Source organism: Centropristis striata, chromosome 20 (assembly GCF_030273125.1).
Source record: "Centropristis striata isolate RG_2023a ecotype Rhode Island chromosome 20, C.striata_1.0, whole genome shotgun sequence".
In the NCBI taxonomy this organism is placed as follows: Eukaryota; Metazoa; Chordata; class Actinopteri; order Perciformes; family Serranidae; genus Centropristis; species Centropristis striata.
Genome location: NC_081536.1, coordinates 3,369,711 through 3,387,274, shown reverse-complemented (window position 1 = coordinate 3,387,274; position 17,564 = coordinate 3,369,711). Strand labels below are relative to the sequence as shown.

Genomic DNA, 17,564 nt, shown 5'->3' with positions numbered 1-17,564 from the left:
CCCTCTGTTATAACTTACAGGGTGGGCGGCTGTGCGAGTGTAAAGTCGGCTTCAAAGGCACCGGCTTCCAGTGCTTCGATATCAACGAATGTACGAACCAAAGGATCTGCCATTGGAACGCCACCTGCACCAACAACCCTGGGTCCTATGTGTGCACCTGTAATGCCGGCTATAAGGGCAACGGGAACTACTTGTGTCTCGACATAGATGAATGTTCAGAGACTCCTCGCGTGTGTTCTTCTTCACTTGGCTACAGAGGCTGTAAAAACCTGCCTGGATCCTACCGCTGCACATGCAGCAGTGGCTTCGAAAGCAACGGGCAGAGCTGTGTGGACATCGACGAGTGTGCAGACAACATCTGTAGCCTGTACGCAGAGTGCATCAACACAATGGGAGGATACCGGTGCACCTGCAACAGTGGTTTTGAAGGAAATGGACTGACGTGCGCGGACATAAATGAATGCAGTGTAAACAATCAATGCGACCCCAATGCTGTTTGTCTCAACAGGCTCGGGAGTTACGAGTGCTCGTGTTTGGGGGGTTTTATAGGAGATGGACGACTGTGTGAAGACATCGATGAGTGTGCAACATCCAACATCTGCACTTCTACCACTACCTGCGTCAACACTGGGGGGTCGTATTTCTGCGATTGTGGCACCGGCTTTACCTTCAATAACTCAGAGTGCCATGACGAAGATGAGTGTGAGGAAGGCCTCTGCAGCCTGGACGCAATCTGCACAAATTCACCTGGCTCCTTCTCCTGTCGCTGTGCAGAAGGGTACTGGGGAGATGGCTTTACTTGTGAGGATGTGGACGAGTGCACCTTGACTCAGCAGTGCCACTCCAACGCCTTATGCGAGAACTATCCCGGCTCTTACAACTGCACCTGTCAGGTGGGTTATTCTGGAAATGGGGTGACCCAGTGCGCTGACGTGAACGAGTGTTGGCAGGATAATGGAGGCTGCAGAAACAAAGCTACTTGTCTCAACAGCCAGGGTTCCTTCTCTTGCCTCTGCCAGCCAGGCTTCATCTTGGTCAACCGGACTCTTTGTCAGGATATAAACGAGTGTGAGGAACTGGACAATCCGTGTCAAGCGAATGAAGAGTGCAAGAACATCGACGGGTCGTACGAGTGCCCCTGTCAGGTCGGTTACTATCGTCCCGCCAGCAACATGGCCTGCGTGGACAGGGACGAGTGTAAAGACAAACCATGCCACGCCAACGCCACATGTCTCAACAGCATCGGGTCCCACAGTTGCACGTGTAAGCGAGGTTTTTCAGGGAACGGAACCCACTGTGCGGATGAAGATGAGTGTTCTGTCGAGGGTACGTGCGACCCACGAGCACTTTGCACCAACTTCATTGGGGACTTCTCTTGCTCCTGTCAGCAGGGTTTCCTAGGTGACGGCTTCTCCTGTCAGGATGTGGACGAGTGCACCTTCTCAGATACCATTTGCCCCGTCTTCTCAAAGTGTATCAACTCCCCTGGCGCTCACGTCTGTTCATGTCTGAATGGTACGATGGCCATCAATGACACCTGTGTGCCACCGAGTCTGTTGTGCGACCCGTCCTGCCACATTAAAGGCCTGTGCCACCAATCGCCTGCTGGATACCAGTGTGTTTGTGACCTGGGTTACAGGGGGGATGGGCTGCTTTGCTCTGATATAGATGAGTGCCAGATGGAAAACGTTTGTCCTCAAAATGAAACAGAGTGTCTGAATGCCCCAGGATCGTTTTCATGTGTCTGCAGAAGAGGCTACACTCTCAATGGAACGCATTGTGTTGGTAAGACTGTTCTTTCATTGTTATTTTAAACCTTTATCAGGCAAATAACTATATTTGGTAACTTCAGGTAATATTTTGAGAAAAAAAGTTGCAAATTTACTAGATTAAAGTGGCAAATCTACAAGAAAAAAAGTCGCAGATTTAAGAGATTTAAAGTGGCAAATCTGCGCGAAAAAAGTTGCAGATTTACGAGAAAAAAGTGGGGAAAAAAGCAACTTTTTTCTCCTAGATTCACCACTTTAACCCTTAATAGGGCACTCATTGAAATACTTGCAAATTCCAAATTTCAGCCCTAGAGGATATTGGAGGATATTACATACAGCCAGAATGTGTAAAAAAAACATACGAAAATAATATTTTGAGAAAAAAGTTTACGAGATTAAAGTGGCAAATTTACGAGAAAAAAATTTGTAGATTTATGAGATTTAAAGTGGTGAATCTGGGGAAAAAAAGCTGCTTTTTCCCACTTTTTTCACGTAAATCCACAACTTTTTTGGCGCAGATTTGCCACTTTAAATCTCTTAAATCTGCGACTTTTTTTCTTGTAGATTTGCCACTTTAATCTAGCAAATTTGCATATTTTTTCTCGAAATATTACCTGAAGTTACCAAATATAGTTCTTTGCCTGATAAAGGGTTAAAATGTCTTTAACGTAATTTCTACATTACTGTCCACACAAAGACAGCAAAAAACTACAGATCTTTTCTCTAAAAGCCATTATACATACTAATCCATCCCAATCAAAAGGCAGAAAATAAGGACAGACAGAAGGAAGATTTAAGGATTTTGTAGGGCGAATAAAATTTGAATTGTCTTTAAAAAAACATATCCTTCCACTCTAGTGCAAGTTATCCATAATCCTTATATCATTTAAGTTACGTTCAGGGCTACTAAAGAAAATGATGGAAAATATTCCATTAAAAGTTTCAGAATTCATAAAGCAAGGAATAATTCACACATGACACATGACATCAGATTAAATCTCATATTGTAAGAGCACAGTTTTGTATTTACAAAAATCTGATCACAACTGGACTTAAGCTGCTCATTTTGTTTGGATCAGTTATTTCTTCTTCTAGATTGTTAATTATTGCTGTTAAATTGATTTGAATTTTTGTCCAAAGCAACTAACAAATTGGATACTTATCAAATTTCTGACCAATAGTAAACCCTTGTTAACCCGTCCAGGAGAGTTCAGGTTCAGACCTACTTCCCACATTCTGTGTCTGCAGAAAACTGTGGATTTGTACCTGTCACGCTGCCATGATGTTGCGTGACAGCAGACAGTCATTAGAGCCACGGACTTGGCAGGAAAAAGCGCTTAAAATGCACTTAAAATTACTTATTATTAGGACTACTCTTAGGTTGCTTTCAAGTTCTCCAATAAGCTAATTAAAGAGCATGTGGCTGCACGTATCAGCCCCAAAAGTTGTATTTTCTTTTCTTTTTTATTACTTGTTGTAATACACACCTTTACTTTTACCTTACTTACTAAATAAAAATTCATTCGTAGAACAACACAACAATTGACTCTGATAATGGTTTTTCCTCTGCTTAATTATCTCCCTCTCTTTCTCCCCATCACCTCTCTAGATGTGAACGAGTGTGAGACAGGCCAGCATGAGTGCAGTGAGTTTGCCGAGTGTGTCAACACTCGGGGCAACCATTCCTGCTTCTGTCTCAGCGGCTTCACAGGCGACGGGAAGAACTGCTCTGGTAGGTATCAATCCTCACTATTCAACATCCATTGCACCAGATGGTACTGTTGCCCCCATAAGTGGACTTCCTTTTAGCACCCTTTTATGGGACTGTTTCCCTGACACTGTCCCATTTTGGATAAATTATAGACATTGATGAGTGCCAAGTCCGAAATGGAGGCTGCCATCCGGTCGCAAGCTGCACTAACATACCCGGATCTTTCTCCTGTGCCTGCCCACCTGGAATGGAGGGCAATGGCTCTGATTGCCAGGATGTGGATGAATGCAAGCAGAACTCCTCTCTGCCACACAACTGCAGCACCGAGGCTTTGTGTCGCAACACAAACGGGTCCTACATCTGCCGGTGCCAGGACGGATACCAGGGTGACGGCTTTATTTGCGAAGACGTGGATGAATGTCAGCTGGCCACGACTTGCAGCAGCAACATGACATGCAGCAACACCCCTGGGTCCTACACTTGTTCGTGTATCTTGGGCGCGGTGTACGACGAAGGCACATGCGTGAGTGGAGATACCTGCCTCAATGCTAGTAGCGTCTGCCACCCAGTTGCCAAGTGCAACCCATACCAGGGTTCCTTCTACTGCCAGTGTGAAGACGGATATGAAGGAAGTGGCACCGAATGCTGGGATGTGGACGAATGCGCCGAATCACAAGATCAAGTCTGCCCTCCTTTCTCCAACTGCTTCAACACCAACGGCTCCTACATCTGTGACTGCTGGGAAGGATTCCAGCACAATGGGACGCATTGTCAGGACATTGACGAATGTGTGACGGGGAACTTCACCTGCCCTGACAACAGCACCTGCACCAACATAGAGGGGAGCTACAATTGTACCTGTGACCCAGGCTTCTCAGGCAACGGCTCCCTGTGTTTGGACGTAGACGAGTGCTTCCTCGGCTTAATCCAGTGCCCTGAATTCTCCAACTGCCAAAACACAGTTGGATCTTCTGTCTGCGAGTGCTGGGACGGTTACCAAGGCAACAACACTGCCTGTGAGGATATCAACGAGTGCCTTGAAAACTCAACCTGTCCCGAGCATAGCACATGCATCAACATCAATGGAAGCCACCTGTGTAGTTGTGACGCCGGATTTTCCAGCATGGACAACTTGTGCGAGGACATCGATGAATGCGGCGACATGGATCTGGGGGAGCTTTGCACAAACGGCACGTGCATGAATGCTGTCGGCTCATATTACTGCCAATGCAACAAAGGATTCTGGAGCAATGTGACGGAGTGTGTAGATGTAGACGAATGCTCAGATTGGCTCAACTCTTCAGTGTGTCAGCTTCATTCCACATGCATCAACATCCCTGGGTCTTACCGCTGCCCCTGTAATGGCGGTTTTGTTCTGAATGGGACAGAGTGTCAGGATGTGGATGAGTGCAACGACCCCAGTGGCACCCCTTGCCCTGAGCACTCTGTATGTAACAACACAGCAGGGTCCTTCTTATGCCCGTGTTCTCCCGGGTACCAAAATATTAGCATTGGCTGTGAGGATATCGACGAATGCAATGACAACGCCACCTGCCGATTCGACCAGGTGTGCACCAACCTGCCTGGAGCGTACAGCTGCTCTTGCCCGGTGGGGTATCACGAGGAGATACAGGCATGTGTCGACACTGATGAATGTGAGAATTCACCGTGCCATCCCTCGGCACGGTGCTGGAACACACTCGGCTCCTTTTCATGCCACTGCCCTTTAGGCTTTGCTGGAAATGGCTCCTGGTGCAAAGACGTGGACGAGTGTGTCGCCCTGACCAAACCGTGCCATCCTCTCGCTCGCTGCTACAACACCCCAGGGTCTTTTGTATGTCAGTGCATGGCTGGCTTTTTACGTTTGGGGCCTTTGTGTGTAGACATTGATGAGTGCCAGCAGGATAACGGGCGGTGCCACGCTGCTGCCACCTGCTCCAACCATGCAGGAGGCTTTCAATGCTCCTGCAATCAGGGCTGGAAAGCTACCAAAGATGATGGTCGTGGAAGAGAAGGATGTGAAGACTTGGACGAGTGCATGTCACCAACGGCATGTCCTGGGCAAACATCCTGCGCTAACCAGCCAGGGTCTTACCACTGTTCTTGTCCCCCAAACAGCACAATGTGCAGCATGGTGATTAGGAATGGTTGGTTAAGTTGTTAGATTTTATGTTTTTTAAAAATTAATTAATCATAGGACTTTATGTTGACTGTCAAAACTTTTTGGCAATCTTCAGCCAAATAAAAACCTTGTATTTCTAAAATATAAGCGTTTGATAACTTAGCGTAACTGTATCCCACATCGGACAGCTTTTGGCTAACATTCTATCAAAAACTGCAAATATGTATGATCATGTTATGTTTCCAGTTAATTAAGTGGTGTGAAACTTGAGTATAACTTATTATTTTTTAGACTGTATATCGTTTTAACTGTGTACGTTAGCCTCGGGTTTACCAGAGTCGGCAAAAGGACGCTAACACCGGTGAATTAGCCGTGTGCTAACTGTATCCCACATCGGACACTTTGATCTCCTCGCTGTAAAACAATGGGGGCTGCTGAGTTTTTCGGGGGAAATTGTATGTTTCTGTGTAAGCCAAATTAATATCACCGCTATCGACCATGGTTATCAAGACACCCGGATCGTACTTCTGTCCTTCACAATAAAATACAGTAGCCTACAGTAAAAATACAGATGTACTTTTAAGATCGTCGCCCAAACATTCTTACTGCTTTCTCTCATCAGTAACTTTTGTATTGTAATTAGACATGTAAATCTGCATGTACATAAACTAAATTTCACACGTTGATTGGTAAATATGTATAAATCAATTATACCTACACTGGTGGTGGCGATCTTATTCGAAATGACGGTGAAACACCGGGAAGCGCGAAAAATTTCGAACGGTGTCTGATGTGGGATACAATTACCATAATCTGCTCTTGGTTTTTAAGCAGAAACTTATGCATTTTTGGGTTTGTCCCATTACAAGGTAATGTCAAAATGATTATTTTTTTCAAAACATAAAAGCAAGGAGAAACAAGGCAGTGTTTTCCCGAGGTTTGTGAATATTTTTACATTATCTTGGCCCATTATTATTATTATTATTACTATTACTACAATATCTGTGTACAGAGAATTGGGAAAGAACATAACAACCAATCAATCTGGTAAAAGCTATTTAGTTAGCTCACTTGAACAAATAAGAGTGAAAATGTAACCAGGGTCACATAATTCAAATGCAGCTAATGTGAACTAATCAAACTACATTTTAGAAATTATGTTTCATTCATTTACAGTTCCTTGTTAAACCTATATACTGTGAAATTTGAATTTGAACTGATTTATTTCTGATTGAATATTAATTCAGGTCAGGTCTCAGGCTGGTAACAAGTGAACTAATGAACTAGTGAACTAGTTTTGCCACTGATTAACTGTCTCTGCTCCCCCAATAGAGAGCAACCTGTACCCCTTTGGAGCAGAGGTCGGTGATAAAGGAGTGAATATAGACACAGAAGATGGAAACTCCCCTTTCATCAAACCTCCGATGGGTTTCCCCTTTCTGGGAAAGTTGTACCACAGGGTTTATGTGAGTTTCTAAGTGCATGTTTTTTTTAACAACATTAGCAAGATGTTACAGTGTGCATACCTCTGCCAAAGTTTTATATCCCTCCAAAATGTGTTTTTAAATTATGGAGAGTATTGAGAAATGTTCGTATCCGAATCCAAATGGCACATTTTATATTATTAAGAAAACTGTTAAGAAATTCCTGGATCCGCACCAGAAAAAGAGTCACTTCATCCTTTCCAGCAAATTTAATCTCAACTTTCCAACCAATTTAATTAACAAGGTTTGGAAAAATAAAAACATAGTTTCCTTGGCAGGGAAGTATTGCTCAGTGGAATTCAACAGATGGCCACACAACCTTTGTGAATGTGCTATCTGATAGCAATAAATGATAATTTGATATTACACAGGGCTTACTATAATCTTCTAGATGGCAGATAACAGTATCCTTACAATATGTATGTATTCCTATGGGGCTGACATGTTTTGCTTATGCATTTACAGCAGTGAAATAGTATCTGATCATATCTATATCTCCTTTCCTTTCTCAGTTTTCTGATAATGGCCTTGTCCAGTTTCAGTCCGTTGCTGAGAATGAGCAGCACCTGTTCCCGGCTCCTTTAGCCAGTGGTTTCCCTGACAACGTGGATGTGGCTCTGTTGGCGGCGTTCTGGGATGATGCTGACCTCACACAGGGTGACGGGCGGCTGATCTATCAGGTTAAAAAGTCATCTGGGGTCATGGTCAGGCTGTTACAACCAGGGATAGGAATCATTTATTGATGATTGATTAGTGGCCCTTAACAATTTGGTCAATCAAATGGAATTTTTAATCGATCTGTGTGTATTTTAATTTTATGTATGACTGCGTATCAGTATCACTGAACTAACTAACTTATAATTTTACATTGTAATAACTTTTAATCCTTACTTCTGCTAACTTCTGCAATGTGCTGAATTGGCACGATTCAGTTAGCCGCTAGCATCAGTTAACCGCTAGCATCAGTTAGCCGCTAGCTTTCGCTAATGACCGAATTTCACCTCTTTCCCGCATTTCACAACAAAGAAATAAGAGTTATCAGAACTATTGTCCCTTGTTGTGAACCCCAACTTAAAGATATAAGTAACAACAACTCACCAACTTGTTTTTGAGCAGACAACTGGCTTCCTTTGTTGTGCTAACTGACATTATTGCCCTAAATGTCAATAATTTATATTTCCAAGTTTTGCCAACTTAAATCACTGTTTTAGGCCAAAAAATACAAGTTGGCTTTTTTGCAGTGTAGAGCAAGCTGCAAAACAAGCTGCTTTGTCACATCAAGTGTTTTAAAAGCTTTATTCTGTGACTTGTGCTTTCATATTACCCTCCTTTTCTTTTTCCAATCTTCCAGGAATACCATGAGCTGGATACTCCAGATATCTACTCTCAGATCGTGTTCAACCGTACGGCAGACCAGGTGACAAAGTTTGAGGAGGAGCGAAGCAAGCCTGCCTTTAACCCGGCCTGGATCCTCAAGATCACCTGGGACCATGTGATGCCCGTCTCCTATCAGAAGATCAACTTCTCAGAGGTAAAGAGATTTAAATACAATAATTTTTTCCTTTTTTTTGTCTGAACTACAGCTGGTATTTACACCAAAGATGTTAGAACACGTTCGTCAATAAAGGTGTCACATGGAAAACAATGCAGGCCTGTCCTAATGACAGTTTCTAATTTCTTTCTGACTAATTTATTCATGCAATGATTGTTCATAGTATTGAGGATGAATAGAAAGAACAAAGTAAATGACTAAATATTCATGACATGCCAGCATGGAATAATTAATATCCAACCGATATGATAAAACACACCATAATCATTATTATTATGAATTGTGTACCTTATTTTTTATTTATAATTTAATAATAATAATGATTTTATTAATAATGTAAAAATAATAACAATTATATTAATAATATAATAAATTATAATGTAATAATAATAATAATAATAACAAACCTCTTGCTTATTATTGATGCTACTACTACTACTACTACTACTACTACTCTTATTATTATTATTATTATTATTATTATTATTATTATTATTATTATTATTAGCAGTAATAAGAAAGAGTGTTCCGGGTTTAAATCTGGCTTGGTAGTTATTGAACTTACTTATCACCATAACTATTATTACCATTTATTATCTTTATTTATTTATTTATTTATTTATTTATTTATTCATTCATTCATTCATTCATTCATTTATCTATCTCTCTTCTCCTTGCATGTGCCTGCACAATTCATCAGTTATTTATATATCAATATATGTTACACTTTTTAATGTCTGTATTTTTGTATCACCTTTCAATTTGTCAGCTGTTTGTAAATTGTCACACTGAGAAATATCATCATCATCATCATCATCATCATCATCATCACCATCATTTGAAAGTTTATTCTAACTAAAGCTCTACTTTTCCCTTTACTCCCTGTGTCCCAGTCTTTTAAAGGAAGGTCTCATGGAGCAGGGAGTGTCACTTTTTGTTTGCTATTGTTGTGTGAAATGTGAAGCCTTTAACTTTTAGCTCAAAACAAACAAAATTCCTAAAAATCCCTGGACCACTTTTGTTCTTTAGTTTAACTTTGGTGCCACCTTGGGGCTGTTTTACCTGCAGGGCTTCAGTGAAGAGTGTAGTGAGATCTGTTATCTGTCTATTTTTTACAGTGTCATGTTTGTATTGTATGTGAGGTCTTGTTGTTCTTGTATGGGAATGGTGAAACAATGTATTGTTAGTCAGTTATAAATAAAGTTATAAATCATACCATTATGATACGGTATATATGAGAGCTGCTTCAGGAGTACTCTGTAATAGAAAGGAGTGCTTGTTTGATACAAACTTCTTGTCTTTGAACAAGAATGACCAAAAAAGGACACAAAATGACCAAAAAATTATATAAAATTAAGCAAAAAAGGACTCAAAATTGACCACAAAATGGCAAAAAATGACCACAAAAAGACACAAAATTACCAAAAAGAGACACAAAATAGCCCAGAAAAAGAAACAAAATGACCAAAAAAGGAAACAAAATGACCAAAAAAGACAAATTCACCAGAAAAGACACAAAATGACAAAAAAATACATAAAATTAAGCAAAAAATGACTAAAAATTGACCACAAAATGAGGAAAAAATGACCGGTATATATGAGAGCTGCTTCAGGAGTACTCTGTAATACAAAGGAGTGCTTGTTTGATACAAACTTCTTGTCTTTGAACACAATGTTTGCAATTATCATCATTGCTTCTTTCAAGACCTCCCCGTCCGTTTCCTGCTCTTTATCAAAAAGTTTGCAGCTCTAAATGAGGCTTCAGTTGCTTTTTGATACTTTTTCACTGGCCTTGTGAAAAAAGACTGCTGTATGTCCAAAGCTGCCTTTAACTCAAATGCTTTTTCTGCCAGGTGCTTTTGTGACACATTGTGCCGCTTTGCTGTCGGCACATTTGCCCCCAAAATGACCCTTGACACTTTTATTTAACTGTTATAAAAAATAACTCTTCCTATTGGTCAATTTATTGTTAAATTTAGGGGCACCAAATTATGGAATACCTTTTCCCATCTGGCAAAGAATTCCATCTCTATAAAATGTTTCAAAAGATGTCTAAAAGTTCATTTAACTGCTGTTTTAAAATTCAAATTCACACACAAATACACTTTTATATCATGTTCATAATTTTGTTTTTATATTGTTATTTTTTTATTGTCATTATAATTATTGTTGATGTTATACATGTTTTTTCTATTATCAGTTATTATTGTCTTATGACTATAACATTTTAGGTAGAGGCTTTAAATAAGCCCATCTGGGATTTCAGATGGGCTTATTTCTGCCCAGATGGGGCTTATTTGTTATCTTTGTCATTTTATGTAATTCTAACAAATAAATAAATAAACCTAAAAGCTAAAAAAAATAAAAATAAATAAATAAACCTCCAAATCATTGGGAAAAGTTTTATTTTGCCTTTCTGCCATATGACACAAAATGACTAAAAAATGACATAAAATTACCAAAAAAAGACACAAAAATAGCCCAGAAAAAGAAACAAAATTACAAAAAAGGAAACAAAATGACCAAAAGAGACAAATTCACCAGAAAAGACACAAAATAACAAAAAAAACACACAAAATGACCAAAAAAGGACACAAAATGACCAAAAAATTACATAAAATTATTATTAATTAGACCCAAAATGGCCCAAAAAAGACAAAAAAGACACAAAATGACAAAAAAGACATTAAATGACCAAAAAGACTAAAACACATGAACACTTTAACACAGTGGAGACAGAGCTGAAATGATTTGGCGACCCCCAGAAATCATCTCGCGACCCCAATTGGGGCCGGGACCCCAAGGTTGAGAACAGCTGCCCTAGATGATTGTTTTAATTGATGAAGGTGTGTTTTTTTGGGGAAAAAGGCAATGTCACTGTCACTGTACTTGGAAAAAAAACAGTTCTGATTTGTCATTTTCAGACAAACACTTTCCAGTGTGTGCTGACCACGGATGGAGAGCGCTCCTTTGCCCTGCTGCGTTACGGGGACATGCTCTGGGGTCCCGGCCAGAGGCAACACCACAACGCTCTCATCGGCTACACAGATGGACAATTCTCCCACAAGGAACCCACTGAACCATCAGAGAACCCTTACAGGCCTGCGGGCAGATACAGGCCCCAGCAGGTGGAAGGGTTCAGGGGAAAGTTTGGCCAGCTGGTGTATGATTTAACAGGACCAGAAGGGTCAGAAGTGGATTTCGGTATCCGGTGCCAGGCGTGGGCGATGAAGGAGCCCGACCCCGCCGAGTGGACACACGATCTGTCTTCGTGTCCCTGCACCCGCACACAGGCCCTGGAGGACCTGTCGTTCCTGCAGGATACTGCTGATCCGGGTTCGGAGGTGAAGGCTCTGAGGGGTCAGCGGTGGGGGGGCGCAGGAGGACATGTCTTCCTCTCCATCCTGTCCAACAGACGTGGAGCAGGGAAGAGGTGTGTGTACGAACCAGACGGCCCCCTGCTGGCCGGCTACAACGAACGCTACTTCTCTGGACACAGCATACAGAAACATATTGGTAAGATGTGATTTTTTTTTTTATGTTTCTAACATACTCAACATAAAGAAGTACATTCAAGCCAGAGACTTCTTGTAAAGTAATAACTTGCTACTTTGGGATTTGTCAGAAAAGACACAAAATTACCCAAAAAAGAATCAAATTGACAACAAAATGATATTTTTTTAAGACACAAATTGACCAAAAAAGACACAAAATTACCAAAAAAAGACACAAAATAGCCCAGGAAAGGAAACAAAATGACCAAAAAAGGAAACAAAATGACCAAAATAGACAAATTCACCAGAAAAGACACAAAATGACGAAAAAAAAACACAACATGACCAAAAAAGGACACAAAATGACCAAAAAATGACATAAAATTAAGCAAAAAAGGACTCAAAATTTCCCACAAAATGACAAATAATGACCACAAAAAGATACAAAATGGCCCAAAAAAGACACAAAATGACATTCATTGAAAAATGATTACACTGTAACAAATTGCTGTAAGAAAACAGCCATATTGTGACAGTAACATACTGTTTTTTTTCCATTAGATTACTTTATTCATCCCCGAAGGGAAATTCGGTTGTCACAGCAGTCCGGTATTCAAGTACAATAAAATACGATAGAATAAAATACTGAGGTAGCATAAATAAAAACAACAATAGAAAAAAACACAGAATAGAACAAGGACACTTAAGAAGTTAAGAAAAAGAAGATCAGTTGGTAGGTTGGCAAGATGAAGGTAATTATACTGATGATATGATGGCAACAATGCTATAGTGACTATATATATATATATATAGTACAGTATATAATATAAAATGTAATAATAAATAGTAACAATATAAAATAAAAATAAATAAAATAATTATAAATAAAATAATATGATATATAATATATAAATATATAATAATAGTAATAGTAATAATAATAATAATAATAATAATAATAATAAATAAGGCCAGTATAATAATAATAATAATAGTAGTATATTACAGTATATAGTAATAATAATAATAGTAATGTCAGCAACAGTATATATAATAATAATAATAATAATAATAATAATAATAATAATAATAATAGTAGTAGTAATATTTATAACATAGCAAAGTGTCATACGTAGATTTAGGCATTTCTGTAATGTTGATTCTGCCAGAGGTAGATGAGTTATAGAGTCTTATTGCAGAAGGAAGGAACGACTTCCTGTATCGTTCCTTGGAGCAGCAGGTTGAATGAAGCTGCTCTTTAGCTTGTCTAAGCAGCCACAACTAGTTGCCTTCAAGTGTTAGTATTTACTCAAACTTTTTCCTCTCCAGATAAAGATCTCCTGCCTTTCCAGTGGTGTTGTGTGGAGTCTCCTCTATGCCACCTTTACCTCGACAAGAGACCGCTGGACCGTTGCCAAGGTTACAGCTGGTCCAGCCCTGACGGCTGCACTCCGACCAAGAAGGCGACGCAGGGCGTAGGTGAGGGATCCTCCCGAGTAAACACAGAGCGAGTTAAAACCAGCAGAAGATCCCAAGCTTATAGAAGCCCATTTCTGCCAGTAAATGTGAAAAAAAAAAATGAACCTGAGCCTTTCGACTTTATGAGAAACTTCCTCATTGTTCTGATTTTCTCTTTATTTGAGAAAGTCATTATTTTGTGATTTTTTTTAGATACTAAGTCATTATTTTGAGATACTAAGTAAATTCTTTAGTGATTACTTATTATTTTGAGATAAGTAAGTCACTATTTTGAGATACTAAATCATCATTTTGAGATTCAGAGTCATTATTTTGAGATACTAAATCACTATTCTGAGATACAAGTCATTATTCTGAGATACAAAGTCATTATTCTGAGATGCAAAGTCATTATTCTGAGATACTAAGTCATTATTCTGAGATGCAAAGTCATTATTCTGAGATACCTAGTCACTATTTTGAGATAATAAGTCATTATTTTGAGATACTAAGTCATTATTTTGCGATACTAAGTCCACCACTGGGACTGGGATCTGAAATACTAAATCATTATTTTGAGATGCAAAGTAAATCATTTAGTGATAAATTATTATTTTGAGATAACTAAGTCATTACTTTGAGATACTAAGTCATTATTTTGAGATACCTTATCATTATTTTGAGATGCAAAGTCAATTCTTTTGTGATAACTTATTATTTTGAGATAACTAAGTCATTATTTGGCAATGAGTAATTTTCTCAAACACAAAGTCATTGAGGTACAATACTAACAATTTTGAGTTTCTCATTATAATAACTTACAGGATCTTTTATATCATTACTTTGGTGGAAATCGGCTTCCATACATAGTGTACAGTTAATGAAAAAGACTCGCTGTACCTTTAATCAAACAAGACTATAGTATGATATATTAAAATAATTTCCCCTGTCTTTTCCACTGCAGCGATGGTGTATGGCAGCCTCCATTTCATCACCTTCGATGGGACGGAGTACTCATTTAAGGCCCTGGGAGAGTTTGTGATATTGCGTCTCTCTTCCACCACCGGCTCTAATATCTTCACCCTGCAAGGACAGACTGACAAGCTCCACACAGACGCAGAGGGGATCATTGAGGTCCCAGTGGTGGTGCGCATGGCTGCCTTCCACCAGGGCATTGGCAAGGTCAGGATGTTTGTGTGTGTGGAGGGAAGGACAATATAACTGTGTGTGTATTTCAGAGTTTCAGAGTTTGTGCATCTTTAAGGAAGTGTCATATTTTTGAAAAATAAGCCTATTCACTTTTGTTTCTCAAACTTTGATGACACTGTCATGTTTGTGTGTTAAGTAGGGAGATGGATCTGGGAGGTGATTAACCTAGATTAGCATAAAGAAGCAGGGGCAAACAGCTACACTGCAAAAAAGCCAACTTGTATTTTTTTTGTTGCCTAAAACAGTGATTTAAGTTGGTAAAACTTGGAAATATAAATTATTGACATTTAGGGCAATTATGTAAGTTAGCACAACAAAGGAAGCCAGTTGTCTGCTCAAAAACAAGTTGAGTTGTTGTTACTTATATCTTTAAGTTGGGGTTCACAACAAGGGACAATAGTTCTGATAACTCTTATTTCTTTGTTGTGAAATGTGGGAAAGCGGTGAAATTCGGTCACTAGCGAAAGCTAGTGGCTAACTGACGCTAGCGGCTAACTGACGCTAGCGGCCAACTGATGCTAACGGCCAACTGATGCTAGCGGCTAACTGATGCTAGCGGCGCTGCTTGTTACAGCTACAAGAGTAGCCATTAGCGTATCAATGCTAATCAAAAATTGTGGTCGCAACATTAGCTGACATTTCATAGCGGCGTTACAATCGTGCCACTTCAGCACATTGCAGAAGTTAGCAGAAGTAAGGATTAAAAGTTATTACGATGTAAAATTATAAGTTAATACACCTTACAGTTGAGTTGACAAAAATTAGAATTTGAGTTGAGCAAACTCAAAAACAAAACTTAAAATATTTAGTTTAATTGTCCAACTTAAAATTTTATCGAAGTTTGTTGCCTTGAAATTTTGAATTCACCCAACTTTTCTTATTTTGCAGTGTAGTTAAAATATACACTCGCCAACAATATGTTTTTTTTCTGTAGGCCTATACAACAGAAAAATAAAAGCAACTTGTGGTTTAAGGCAAGCTGCAAGCTAGGGCCTCAAAAGTGAAGAAAGTGCTTTAAACCTGCATTCTTTCTAATGACCAGCAGGGGGGGACTATGTCTATGAGAAAATAATGCTACTTCTCACTTGATTTATTACCTAAGTAAACATTTTCCTGATTCAAATTGCCTATTTCATGTTTTATTACCTTGTAATTGACAAGTCGGTACCTGAACGTCCTCCAGTTTTGGTGTTTTCCACATTTTCGTCGTACAACTTTGATACTTATTTTTACTTTACTTTTAGCTCATTAAAGTTAATCATAACATTTTCTTTGCCCAAAAATGTCTAATTAATTCAGTTGCACTTGTACTAAAAGACACTCTAATGAGTCGACTGTTATTTTTTAACCTTGCTAACAAAGCTAGCTTGCTAGTGTTTTGCTAGCTGATAACTTGCTTCACCTTCTCATCCAAATTTGGTCATTTCTGGCTCCAAAAAAAACAAAGTGTTGTAAATTCCAAACATGATGATGGTCCACAAACAAGTAGGTAAAGTCACCATACTTCCCCTTATAATATACAGTCGGTTGAAGGGAGAGTATATGCTAAGCTAAGCTAATCACCTCCAGCTCCATACTTAAGAGAGTAATTAAATCTTATCATCTAACACTTGAAAAAAGAGCAAATTGGTGCATTTCTACTTGTACAAAATGTATGAACATCACTGAAAACCAATAATCTTCTCTATGGTTGTGGTGGGTAATATGAGAGTTATACTATTAATATCTTCAGGAGAAATATTTTTGGAGTACAAGTTGGGTGAGCCTTATAGTCAAGATAATCACAAATATTTGTATGACAGACAAAGTACTTAAGTATCTCATGTGCTCCAAAAAGCCTACCCATCCAGTTGTTAAAGCAGGCTAAAGAATAAAAGGTACAAAATATTTGCAAATCCTACTTTAACACATAATATAAAATTATTTTTTCTTTCAGATTGAATGGAGATGTGCAGAGAACAGCGATGGACTGCAGGTTCTTGTAGATGATGCCGATGTCCCAGTCACAGTTGGTAACGATCATCTTGTGTTAACATAACAGTTCATTTTAAAATGTAGCTTATTATCAAACCCATGCTGTGTTCCAATACCCATACTTCCATGAGTACACTTAGACGCAGTACACTATCCGCACTTACTAAGTACGTAGATTTCAGCAGGTGAGTGTTGTTCCAAATCGAATTCTCAGTAGTGCACTTACCGGAAATTACGCTCGCGACAGCTGCCGCGGCTCGTCACCCGCGAAAAACTTCCCGTTTTGAACGGCGAAAAAATTACCCTTTGTGTTGTTTAATCTTTACTTCTACAATCCGGCAATACGGCTCCATTAACGCAGCAAATGTGGAGAATTCGCCGGCGTCGTCAGCAACGTTACCTACTGCTCCGCTGTTGTTTTGGCCGCCATTACAAACATTTTTTTCGAGCTGAGCGGCTCTGCCTGGCTCCGCCTCTTCCGCTACGTAGACAAGATGGCGGCCGTTGAGTGCGTATAGTGTACATCGTTCCACACTCAGCGTTTTGACCGTTATGAGGGCAACATCCGGGTCCTTTAGGTACACTTCTTTTCGCTGCAATCAGAATCGGAACACCCTGCGTACTCAAACTAAATATAGTAAGTACGGGAAGTATGGGGATTGGAACACAGCACCAGTCTCTACAAGTATGTATTTAAGACCTAAAAGCTAGAGCAGACCAAAGTATCTGATGTCTTCTGTTGACCAGTGTGTCATAACTGTCCGTTCAGGTGTCGTGCACATGGGTGAGAA

The 17,564-nt window shown here is 39.5% G+C and overlaps 1 protein-coding gene across 1 annotated transcript; it reads left to right on the top strand.

The window, feature by feature from the left end:
* The first annotated feature begins 8,391 nt into the window (after nucleotides 1-8,391).
* On the top strand, nucleotides 8,392-17,378 carry LOC131993832 (sushi domain-containing protein 2-like). The gene is made up of 5 exons (XM_059359888.1): nucleotides 8,392-8,617; nucleotides 11,563-12,154; nucleotides 13,462-13,611; nucleotides 14,555-14,772; nucleotides 16,736-17,378. The coding sequence occupies exons 1-5, from the start codon at nucleotides 8,582-8,584 to the stop codon at nucleotides 16,835-16,837; spliced, it is 1,098 nt and encodes a 365-aa protein (XP_059215871.1). The 5' UTR covers nucleotides 8,392-8,581; the 3' UTR covers nucleotides 16,838-17,378.
* Nucleotides 17,379-17,564: the final 186 nt, after the last annotated feature.